Here is a 12,876-nt window from a genome sequence, read left to right as displayed (position 1 = left end):
CCACCTACTGGATAATTTACAAGGGCTTTGTGCTCTCCTGGTAACAAAGAAAAAGTTACCATGGAGCAGAATGGGGCAAAAGATTTCTGTTTTCATCAGCCTTATACAAACACTTTACTTTAAAACTTGTGACTATAAGTAGGTTTGATCAAAATAATTGTTTGTTTCAACTTTATACTTTTAATTAAGAGGGGTAGCCAAAGTTCAGTGAATACCATGGGAAAGAAATTAATCTCAAAATGGAACAAATGCAAGTAGTTTCCCACCATCTTACAATATGCAACTATGTTGTAAAAGTAACATAGACTATTATGTTTAATAGTCTTTAAAATCACTGATGTGTGGTCAGATTGGGCTCTTAAACATTTCTATTCATTTCTTTTATACATACTGTGAAAATTTTCTGCTAATAATACCTTTCTTACACTACAGATTCCAAAAGTTTCCTCTTTTGGAATGAAGTAATGACTATTTTATGTAAAATGTAAAGAAAAAATGTGTAATTAGTCTAATAAAGTAGGCCAAAGTAAATACCTCCTTTGGTTTTTAAGATATTTAGAAATCAGGTATGTGTAACTGTTAAAAATATGCCTAGGATATAAAAAACCAGCAAGAAATTTCATTAAGGAATTTGCCTTCCACAAAAAATCCAGTCACCGGGACGCCTTGGGTGGCTCAGCGGTTAGGCATCTGCCTTTGGCTCAGGGCATGATCCTGGGGTCCTGGAATGGAGTCCCACATTGGGCTCCCTGCATGGAGCCTGCTTCTCCCTCTGCCTATGTCTCTGCCTCTCTCTCTCTCTTTCTGTCTCTCATGAATAAATAAATAAAATCTTAAAAAAAAAAAAAGACCAGTCACCAAAACCCAAAAAGAATCTACTTAAATCTGAAGAACCAGGAACAAATGTAGTAACATCATCTTTTCACTGGGACACACTGGTCCAGCATGAGCTACAGACAGTAGCAAAAGTGAAAGTAATAGACATTTGGTTCACCTACCAGTATCTTTTATTCCCATTCCTTTTACACTGACCCTACTTTTGCACCCATCTGCTCTGAGCACAATAAATGCTTCCAGTACATAATAATTGACTAAGAATTCAAAATCTAAAAATTGAAACTCTAACATGATAACGTTTAAGCCAGTGATTCCACATGAACACAGGTTTCCAGTCCCGAGAAACACCAGCTTTCAGTTCATGAAGTCCAACTACTTTCCATGCTAGAACATTAGTACTGATCTAACATTACTGCCAATGTCTGCAGGGCTGATGGTAGTCACATGACTCCAAAGACACAACAGGGAGCTCTATAGGTTTAAGCCAAATATACACGGCAGGAGTTTTAAAGTGAAATGTATTTGATAGTTCTGGCTTGATCATGAAGAAAAGGCAACTGAAAACAAAGATCTTGCCCTGTTGAGTCAAAAGTCAGGATTTAGATCCAGCTTCCTTAAATACAGATGCTGAGCTACTGTAATATCCAGAATTATATTCCTGACATTGTCCATATTCTTTATTTGGAACAACATATGCAGTGTTGGGTCTATGAAGGTACAGAATTACTGATAGAAATGAAAGAAAATATAAGAAATCAAGATAGATTATCTTCATACAACAGCCTTCAGACATTTAAATTAATAAAATAGCATCTATAAGCTCTAAGTTTATTTTTTTAAATATATATTTATTTATTATTTATGATAGACAGAGAGAGAGAGGCAGAGACACAGGAGGAGGGAGAAGCAGGCTCCATGCCAGGAGCCTGACACGGGACTCGATCCCCGGACTCCAGGATCGCGCCCTGAGCCCAAGGCAGGCGCTAAACCGCTGAGCCACCCAGGGATTCCCTATAAGCTCTAAGTTTAGAGATGCTTTGCAGTCTTTTTTCTTAAGTAGTATACTCACTGTTAAACATGAACTCTCAAAGAGAAAAACAGGCTTGAGAAAAACACGTTATTGAAAAAAACTTTTTTTTTAAGATTTTACCTATATATTCATGAGAGAGAGAGAGAGGCAGAGACACAGGCAGAGGGAGAGGCAGGCTCCATGCAGGGAGCCTGACATGGGACTCGATCCTAGGACTCGATCCCAGGACTCCAGGATCACACCCTGAGCTGAAGACAGACACCCAACTGCTGAGCCACCCAGGCATCCTGCAAAAAACTTTTTGCCCTAATAAAGTGTATTACAAAGCTATAATAATTTTTTAAAAGTGCAATACTGATATCAGCACAGACAGAAATATTAATGGAAGAGAACAGAAAATTTGGAAAAAGACCCAATTAGTGGATGATAAAGTTAGCATTTCAAATAAGTGAGGAAATGATAGATTATCCAATAAAGGTACTGAGATAACTAGTATTAAAATCAAAGACAAATGGAGACTGGGGCACCTGGGTGGTTTAGTGGGTTAAGTGGCCAACTTTTGATATTGGCTCAAGTCATGACCTCAGGGTCCTGAGATGGAGCCCTGGGTCAGGCTCCACACTCAGTGGAGAGTCTGCTTGAGATTCTCTTTTTCTTTTTTTTTTTTTTTATTATTTTTTATTTATTTATGATAGTCACAGAGGGAGAGAGAGAGGCAGACACAGGCAGAGGGGGAAGCAGGCTCCATGCACCGGGAGCCTGATGTGGGACTCGATCCCGGGTCTCCAGGATCGCGCCCTGGGCCAAAGGCAGGCGCCAAACCGCTGCGCCACCCAGGGATCCCGAGATTCTCTTTTTCTATCCCGCCTTCCCCCACTCATGTTGTCTCTCTCTCTAAAATTAAAAAAAAAAAAGGGATCCCTGGGTGGCGCAGCGGTTTGGCGCCTGCCTTTGGCCCGGGGCGCGATCCTGGAGACCCAGGATTGAATCCCACGTCGGGCTCCCGGTGCATGGAGCCTGCTTCTCCCTCTGCCTGTGTCTCTGCCTCTCTCTCTCTCTCTCTCTCTCTGTGTGACTATCAAAAATTAATTAATTAATTAATTAATTAATTAAATTTAATTTTTAAAAAAAAAGTTGCCTGGATAGCTCAGTGGGTTAAACATCTGCCTTCAGCTCAGGTTATGATCCAAGGGTCCTGGGATCGAGTCCTACATCAGGCTTCCTTGCTCAGCAGGGAATCTGCTTCTCTCTCTGCCCTTCCTCCCTGCTCATGATCTCTCTCTCTCTCAAATAAATAAAATATTTTTAAAAATGATTTAATTAAACTAAAAATCATGTGAGCAGACAAAACCAGTTCAGTCATACAAACAAAACTCAATTTAGCTTCTTTTGCAAGGCTAACTTGACCTGGGTCATCTCTTGCTTATGCCTCTTGAAATCATAAGCAAAACTTCAGTGTTTTCCAAAATTGATATGAAGTAACTGTTCTACTCTGTAACAAAATACCCCTGAGCCTCATTCCATGTTTCAGTTTTAGCGTTCCCAGTTTGCAAGCTGCCTTTTTGATGTGTGCACAATAAACTTTTACTAATTACTACTTTGGTGATTCATTGGTTTTATTTCTGTTATTTGTGATCTCTTGATGCTAGCTGACAAACTGCGGGGAAGAAAACAAATCAATTCTCTATTCCATATATCACAAGAAAATGAGTTCCAAGTAGATTAATATTGTAATTTTTTTCATAAAATAATAACCATACTAAAGGAAGACATGGGTACATTTTTATATCATCTTATATTGAAAAAGATCTTTTTCAGCAGAGCAGTAATCAATGAAAAAAGTAAAGAAATAACTGATTTAGCTAAATAAAAAATATTAAGTTTGGGAGAGCAAGAAACACCACAAAACTAAATATAAGTTAGGAAAAAATGTTTTTAGTATTTGATAATAGTTAAAGAATTAGTACCCTTAATATGTAAAGTAGGCCCTCAAACCAATAAAAATGAGCACCTCATTTTTTAAAAGAACAAATTATTCACAAAATGGCTAAAAGAACAAATATTCAACCTCCTTAACTATCACAGTTACAAGTTATGACTCCATTTTAAATAAGTGAAGCTAGGGATGCCTGGGTGGCTCAGCAGTTAAGCATCTGCCTCCGGCTCAGGGCATGATCTCGGAGTCCCAGGATCGAGTCCCAGGATCAAGTCCCACATCAGGCTCCCTGCAGGGAGCCTGCTTCTCCCTCTGCCTGTGTCTCTGCCTCTCTCTGTCTCTGTGTCTCTCATGAATAAATAAATAAAATATTTAAAAATAAATATATATATGTGAAGTTATAAAACAATTATTAAATCCACTGATATCGTGGGTATAGGAAAACAATTCTCAAATAAAATACTTGAGGGGGTTCTAAATTGGTATAACCTTTTCAAAAGTCAATATAGATAAAATTCTTTAAAATGTCAAGCCCTTTGACGGAGTGATTTCTCTTCAAAGGTATACTCATTTCCTGTATCTACTGTCACAAACCAACACAAACTTGGTCACTGAAAACAACAAAAATTTATTCTCTCACAGTTCTAGAAGTCATTAGTCCAAAATCAAGGTTTCAAGTAGGGCCATACTCCTTCTGGGGGCTCTCAATGAAATTTCATTCCTTGCTTCCTCCAATTCTGGTGGCTGCCAGCGTTCCTTGGCTCAAGGCCACATCATTCCAATCTCTGCCTCCTTCTTCACATGGCCTTCTCTTCTGTGTGCCTCTTCTCCCTCTGCCTCTCTTTTATGGGCATACATATGATGGCATTTAGAGCCCTCCTCCATATTCCAGAATTATCTCATCTTAAAACCCTTAACTTATTCACATCTGCAAAGACCCTTTCTCCAAATAAGGTAAAATTGACAGTTTCTAGGGATTTGATGTGCACATCTCTTGGGAGGCCATTTTTTCAACCGGTTTTCAACCCAATTTTTCAATTACCAAAGAAGGTCACAATAGAATAATTAACCCAAGGATGTTACTACAGCATTATGTACAACTGGAAAAAAAATGAAAAACAAAGAAAATAACCTAAATAGTTAACAGCAGAATATTAGTTAAATAAATTATGGTACATCTATGTAAGGAATCATTAAAAATAATGCTGACAGAGCATACGGAATATAGTCAATGATACTCTAATAGTGATATATCAGGACAGATGGTAGCTGTACTTGTGAAGAGAGCATAACGTATAAACTTGTTGAATGACTGTCATACACCTGAAACTAATGTAGCCTTGTGTATCAACTATACTCACATTTTTCAAATTTTTTAAAATGCTGATGTAAACCGTACCAGTTATCCATTGCTACATGCAAAGTCACCTAAAATGTAGTGCCATACAGTAATAATTACTGCAGGCAAGATCTACCAATGGATGCTAACAGTAGTGGACAAAAGTTTGAGGAGAAACAAGATATTTACATAACCTTAAAGTATCTTGCCCGAGACATGTATAAATTATAAAATGAAAATTAGTAACTTTCTAATAGAGAAACCTGGCAGACACCAACTTAACCAAGTTTTCAAGGTTACCATCGCCAATAATATGAGGTGTTAACTCATGACACCCTGCACGTGACTGAGTGAGAGCCCATGACTGCTGGAGTATTCTTGCCAAAATGCATCAAAGGAAAGCTTCACACAAACGTAAATTAAATGATATTTTACAAAATGGCTGACCAGTACTTTCCAAATGTGTCGAGATCATAAAAAACAGGGAAAGACTGAGAAATTATAACAAATTAGAAGAGACTAGGAAAATATGATAACCAAGGGTAAAATGGGATCCTGGGTTGGATACTAGAAAAGAAAAAAGGACATTAGTGGGAAAACTGGTGAGATTTTAAGAAGGCCCTAAATTAATTTAAATTTAATTAATAGTATTATACCAACATTAACTTCTTAGTGTTGATCATTGCAAAGTCCACCATTGAACAACACGGAAGTTAGGGATGCTGACTCCCCATGTAGTCGAAAATCTGTGTGTAACTTTTTTGATTCCCCAAAAACTTTACTAATGGTCTGTTAACTAGAAGCCTTACCAAGAATGTAAACAGTTGATAAACATATATTTTATATTAAGTATTATATACTTAAATTTAAGTATTGTATTCTTAGAGTACGCTGGAGAAAAACGTTGTTAAGAAAACCATAAGGGGGTGCCTGGATGGCTCAGGCAGTTAAATTTCTGACTCTTGGTTTTGGCTCAGGTCATGACCTCAGGGTTGTGAGATCAAGCCCTGCATCAGGTTCCATGCTCAGCACAGAGTGTGCTTCTGATTCTCTCTCCTTCTCCCTCCCTCTAGTGGCTCTCTCTCTCAAATAAGTAATAAATAAATCTTTAAAAAAAGAAAGAAAAGCATAAAGAAGAGACAGTGCATTACAGCATTGTAGGGTAAAAAAATCCGCGTGTAAGTGGGCCCATGAAGTTCAAATCCATGTCATTCAATGACCAACCATGCTATGGTTATACAAGTTGCTAACATTAGGGGAAACTGAATAATGTCCAAGGTTGCCCCTTCATCCACATGTCGGCATGTTAGTTTCCAAGGGCTGCTGTCACCAATAACTATGGAATGGGTGGCTAAAAACAGGTCTGGAAGTTAGACACCTGAAATCAAGATGTCAACAAGGCCATGCTCCTCTGAAGTCTCTAGGGAAGAATCCTTCTGTGCCTCTCCCTAGCTTCTGGTGGCTCCCAGCGATCCTTGGCATCCCTTGGCTTGTAACTGCATCGTCTCATCATTGCCTCTACCTTCACGTGACCTTATTCCCTGTGTCATTGTGTCTCTGTGTCTCTCTGTGTCTTCTCCTCTTCTCCTCTCATAAGAAGACCAAACATTAGATTTAGGGCCCACCTAATCTACTGTGGCCTCATCTTAATTAACCACATCTGCAAAGATGTGATTTCTGAATAAGGCCACTTTCTGAGGCTCCAGGTAGACATGAATTCTGGTGGGACACTACTGAACTCACTACAGGTGGGAATCGGCCAGCATCACCCCGTCTGTGCAGCCCCTCCATATGGCTAGTTTGGACTTGCTCCTGGCAGGGCAGCCTCAGGGTAGTCTGACCCCTTCCAGGATGACTCACTCTCCTCCAAGGGAGCCTTCTAAGAAGAGAAGCAGAAACTGCCAGTCTATTTTAATGGCTAAGGCTAGAAATGGCATAGGATTGTGTCTGCTGCATTCTATCAGTCAAAGTAGTCCCAGCCCAGCCCAGACTGAAAATACAGGAAGAAACTTTACTAATGGTCTGTTAACTAGAAGCATTACCAAGAATGTAAACAGTTGATAAACATATATTTTGTATTAAGTATTATATACTTAAATTTAAGTATTGTATTCTTAGAGTACACTGGAGAAAAACGTTGTTAAGAAAATCATAAGGGGGTGCCTGGATGGCTCAGGCAGTTAAGTTTCTGACTCTTGGTTTTGGCTCAGGTCATGACCTCAGGGTTGTGAGATCAAGCCCTGCATCAGGTTCCATCAGTCCTCAGTGAGGACTGGAATGAACATACATAGAAGGAGGGAACAGATGGAATCAGTTCCAAACATCTTGGAAACAAACCACCACACAGCGCTGCTCTTGCTGACAGCTAAAGGTACTTATGACATACAAATTAATAGAAAACAGATTACAAAACACCATATATATAATTTGATCTCTATTTTTTAAATATATATGGATATTTACATAAAACAGTCTCAAAAGATAAAGAGAAAACAAAAATAACAATAATGATCATCTCTGCAAGAGTTGAGGTGATTTTTTTTCTTCCTGTTTACCAATATTTTCTAATACAGATTACACATGTGTTATTTCAGTAATAGAAGTATACAGTAAATGATTTATGATTTTAATAGGCAAATAGTTTTTTGTGTTTTAATTAGGTTATATGAATTGTAAATTTGTAAATCTATCAAGGAATAACTCAGAAAGACTCTTGAAAAAAAGTCCTTAGTCATAGAAAGGGCAACCCAGATAGGCACACACCTTCTTGGGGAGAAACATTTCATGCATTCTAAACCCAAATCCTTCAGGCCCTAGCAGCTTCTGAGCTCTCAATGCTGGGTCTAGGAAGAAAGAAACCTAAAGGAATTTTGCTCATATCAAAGCTTGTGCTAAACAGCTGCAGGAATCTGAGTAGAACCCTGAGACGTTCACTTTCCAAAAGACAGATGGCTCCCAGGATTCTCAGAGAAATCAGAGGCCCTTGTTCAGAGCTGGTCTTACCCCTGAGCAGTACTGATAACCACTTATGCGATGGAGGTTAAAGGATTTCCAAAGTGTCCTGCCAAAACATATCAAACTGCTTCCCAACCCCTAAAATTTTCACCACTATGTAAGTAAGTTAAAGATTACATGATTCCAAAATACTTCTGCAGATGAAGAAGGAGGAAGAGAAGATAAAGGAGGAGGACGAGGAGGAGGAGGAGGAAAAGAAGAATCATAAAGATATGTAAACACAAGGTTGGAAAGTAGAAACATGCACAGTTAATTGGCTGGGGTCAAAAGCAAGACTAAAAGAGAACAGGAAATAGGACAAATCAGTAATGGGTTTTTATTAAAGGGGTTGCAGAAGCCTGAGAGGGACACTCATGGGAGGATTCTAGGGAGTTAGGAGACTGTCTGCATAGACTGGGTGTCTAGAGGCAACTAAGAGGCATAAAAAGTAAAGACAAAGACACACTTTGTCTCTCTCCCAACTTTTCAATGCCCTGTCCCCCACATTCCTTGAGTAGATACAAACCCTAGAAGCCTCTGAAATTTACACTCAGTATACTTCCATATAATCCGATCTAATGTGATCATTTCCCCTAAAGTACTTTAGGCTCCAAGAAAAAGAAAAAATAGCTGAACTGGGAATTTTACTTTAATCCAAATAATCTATGACTCTGAGATAAAAAACAAAGACAAATTTAACTCACTGGCAGTTCCTTCTGATGCAGCAGTCAAAGCTAGAAACTTTTTTGTATTTTCCATCTCCTCATTACTTGGCAATGCTTCACTATTTTTTGCAGACTAATAAAAGAGAAACAAGTTTAAACATGGGGAAAAAAGACAACTATACTCATCGATATGTTTTAAAATTCCAACATGGATTCCAAATTGTGTACACACAAGCAAGAAGGTCATTTTTTATCACTTTAATTAGGAAATCTATTAGTATTCCTGTTCCCACAAAATCCTAGGAATAAGTGTTCCCAAATAGAGTTGGAATGTATGTCTATTAAAACATAATAATTATCTTGCTTAAATCTTCTTCAGCTTCTGTTTAATATTTCTATAACTAGTGAGTAACCTAGAGGTACATCATCAATTACAGTTTCAGACATTTCAAGATTGATAATGTATTTCATTATGGGTCCAGTTACAATTCCTGTTTCCAAACAAGTAAAAATTTGCTTTGAGATGCAGTAAGAGTAAATGATACTTTTTCTGCTAAGATTTACACAAATTTCTCTAGTTTAAAGCACTGCATTTTGTATGGTGCTTTCTTTCTACCCCGTGATCTTCCTGGGAATCTTGCAAAAATGTATTCTAATTACTTCATTATTAATTCATATTATTGTCTAGGAAGTTTCCTGGAAGTCAATCAACTGATCAAGCAGGACTTTATCGAAAACAATCAATCTGTTATTGCAATATTCCTTACTTTAAAAGTGCTCTCCTTTGGGGGGCAAAGTTCATATATGAGAAAGGCTATACATCAAGTCAGTGCAAACATCTGGTCAACTTCCACCTCTCAATACTACAGAGAAAAAAAGGTCTGAGAAGGCCAAGGAAAGCTAACAGAGCATCAGAAATGTATTAAGATAGATGCAAATACAGCATGGTCACAGACCATAAGCACTTTACAGTTTCTAAGAGTTCCTGACCAGCATATGAAACAGTGAACTCCTCACTACTTGGTCACAGAAGTTAACTCAAACAATAATGGTAACCAGGGGTTAAATGTTTGTATACTTATGTATTTATCTCCAAACTGTAAGCTTGCTGAAGAGAAAGCAGACATCAATATACACAGGTGCCACATTACTTTCTGTTCCAGAGATAGAGGAACCCCAGCCTGACACTGGGAATAGAGATCTACTGCACTGTGGAAAACGAACATGCCAAAGCAGTGCCTAAAACCTGGAATGCTGCAAGGTTACCTTGTCCAGTTCCAGAAAACTATCTACCTCCAGAAAACTGTCCTTATATGGGCATATACACATCACTGTCCTACTTCCTCCACAAAATAAATCAGTAAAGGCAGACCATGCTGATATGACCACGGTCCACACATTTCTTATTCATCTTGGAGGAAACGGTTTCTTCCATTTTAGCATATGGTTGGACAATTCTTACCTTAAGTTCTTCCCACAGCTTTATTCTCATGTCTAGACCTTGCTTCTTAATTTCTTTTTCTCTATATTGTCTCTTCACCAATATCTCATCAAGCCTCTTCATCTTCTGAATAGCATCTTGAAGTTGAGAATCTAATTCTTTTAATTCAGGTTCATCTATATTGTTTGAAAGTAGGAATGAGCTTAAAGTTTAGTACAACCATAAAGTTTTGTTTTGTGTTTACTATTTGTTCTTTCATTCAACACATGTTTACAGCTCATGAGAATAAGTAACACTGGTGTCATGTATCTTGATTTACAAAGTGCTTTCACATATTTTTTTCCTATAATTATTGAACAACCCCATGAAATATACATTTATCTCTGTTTTATGGTTGAAATAACTGGGTCTTTTCTTTTTTCCCTTTTAAAATTTTTTTTTTATTTGAGCATAATTGACACACAATGTTACATTAGTTTCAGGTGTACAACATAGTGATTCAAAACTCTATAACGGGGATCCCTGGGTGGCGCAGTGGTTTAGCGCCTGCCTTTGGCCCAGGGTGCGATCCTGGAGACCCGGGATCGAATCCCACGTCGGGCTCCCGGTGCATGGAGCCTGCTTCTCCCTCTGCCTATGTCTCTGCCTCTCTCTCTCTCTCTCTCTCTCTCTCTCTCTCTGTAGATAGAGATATTTATTTATCATAGATAAATAAAAATTTTAAAAAATATATTAAAAAAACAAAAAAAAAAAACAAAACTCTATAACATGCTATGCTCACTGCAAGTATAGCTACTATCCATCACCATACAATGCTATTACAATACTGTTGACTGAAAAAAAAAAAAAAAACATTAACTGAATTCCCTATTTTATTCTCGTGATTTACTAATTGCATAGCTGGAAGCCTGTAATCTCTCACCCCTCTTCACTCATTTTGCCCATCCCCACTAATCCCTTTCTTTCTGACAACTATCACTTTGTTCTCTGAATGTATAGGTCTGCTTCTGCTTTTTTTTATTTATTCATTTTTGTTTTTTAGATTCCACATATAAGTGAAATCATATGGTATTTGTCTTTCTCAGTCTGACTTATTTTAATTAGCATAATACCCTCTAGGTCCGTCCACATTGTCACAAATGACAAGATCTCATCTTTTTATGGCTGCCTAATAACCCATTGTGTGTGTGTGTGTGTGTGTGTGTGTGTGTGAATATATACCACATGGACACTTGAACTGCTTCCATATCTTGGCTATTATAAATAATACAATAATCATAGTGATGTGTATATCTTTTCAAATTAGTGTTTTCATTTCCTTTTGGTAATTCCAGTAGTGGAATTCCTGGGTAATATGGTATTTCTATTTTTAATTTTTTGATAAACCTCCTTACTGTTTTCACAGTGTCTGTACCAATTCATATTCCTACCAACAGTTCACAAGGGTTCCTTTTTCTCCATATTCTTGCTAACATTGGAAATAACCAAATCCTTTCTTTTTTTAAAAAAAGATTTTATTTACTTATTCATGAGAGACAGTGAGAGACAGAGATACAGGCAGAGGGAGAAGCAGGCTCCCCATGGGGAGCCCGATGTGGGACTTGATCCCAGGACCCCAGGATCACAACCTGAGCCGAACAAAGGCAGATGCTCAACCACTGAGCCACTTAGGTCTCCCACGTCCTTTCAAACAGCTAAAAAATTATGGTATTGAACTTAGAAGTGGGTCTCATCTAGTTTTCAATCCCAAAATATTTCTCCTTCATTCTGCTATACCTTCTATTATTCACGACTAAAAAATAAGGAATAAGACAAAGACTCTATCCTCAAGCTGCTTCAGACTAAAAGAGAGGCATGTAGCTCTTTGTGAAACAGCAGTAAAATGTAGCATATCCAGACACCAAGTGGTTCCAACATACAAAAACAAATTCAGGAAAGTACTCCATGTAACTGGATACCTTTTATCTATGCCCTTCTCATTTGTTTTATTTTCTTGAAGTGCCTAAAAATGGATAATTGGTAGTAACTTATTTGAAATTAAGGACTCTTTAGAACTTTCTTTTTTTTTTTTTAAGATTTTGTTTATTTATTCATGAGAGACACAGAGAGAGAGAGAGGCAGAGACAGAGGCAGAGGGAGAAGCGGACTCCACGCAGGGAGCCGGATGTGGGACTTGATCCCAGGTCTCCAGGATCATGTCCTGGACTGAAGGTGGTGCTAAACCGCTGAGCCACCGGGGCTGCCCTCTCTAGAACTTTCTTCCCTCAAGTTTTAACTTATGATTAATGATAATAGTAAGGAATAGCGGCTAACATTTATGGAATTATCTGATAGGCACAGTGTTAAGTATTTTATAGGTATTATCCCATTTATTCCTCATCATAATCCTGTGAAGCAGTATAAGTATTGTGTCCATTTTGGGATGCTTGTGTGGCTCAGCAGTTGGGTGTCTGCCTTCGGCTCAGGGCGTGATCCCAGGATCCCGGATCAAGTACCACATAGAGGAGCCTGCTTCTCCCGCTGCCTGTGTCTCTGCCTCTCTCTGTGTGTGTCTCTTATGAATAAATAAATAAATAAATCTTTAAAAAAATTATTGTCTCCATTTTACAAATTAGTAAACTGAGGCTAATTTGT

The 12,876-nt window shown here is 38.1% G+C and overlaps 1 protein-coding gene across 6 annotated transcripts in view; it reads right to left on the bottom strand.

Moving 5' to 3' along the window:
- Positions 1-12,876, bottom strand: part of FSIP1 (fibrous sheath interacting protein 1) — a 338,650-nt gene that overhangs the window by 166,020 nt on the left and 159,754 nt on the right. For all 6 annotated transcript variants that reach the window (XM_041735787.1, XM_041735796.1, XM_041735805.1 and 3 more), the window contains 2 exons: positions 10,264-10,418; positions 8,841-8,934 (listed from right to left, as the gene is read on the bottom strand). In XM_041735787.1, coding sequence (XP_041591721.1) covers positions 8,841-8,934; positions 10,264-10,418 — 249 coding nt within the window. The remainder of the gene's footprint in view (positions 1-8,840; positions 8,935-10,263; positions 10,419-12,876) is intronic.

The sequence above is a fragment of the Vulpes lagopus genome, chromosome 2 (genome assembly GCF_018345385.1).
Source record: "Vulpes lagopus strain Blue_001 chromosome 2, ASM1834538v1, whole genome shotgun sequence".
NCBI lineage: Eukaryota > Metazoa > Chordata > Mammalia > Carnivora > Canidae > Vulpes > Vulpes lagopus.
The sequence above is the reverse complement of the archived record's forward strand: the minus strand, read 5'-3'. Positions and strand labels throughout refer to the sequence as shown.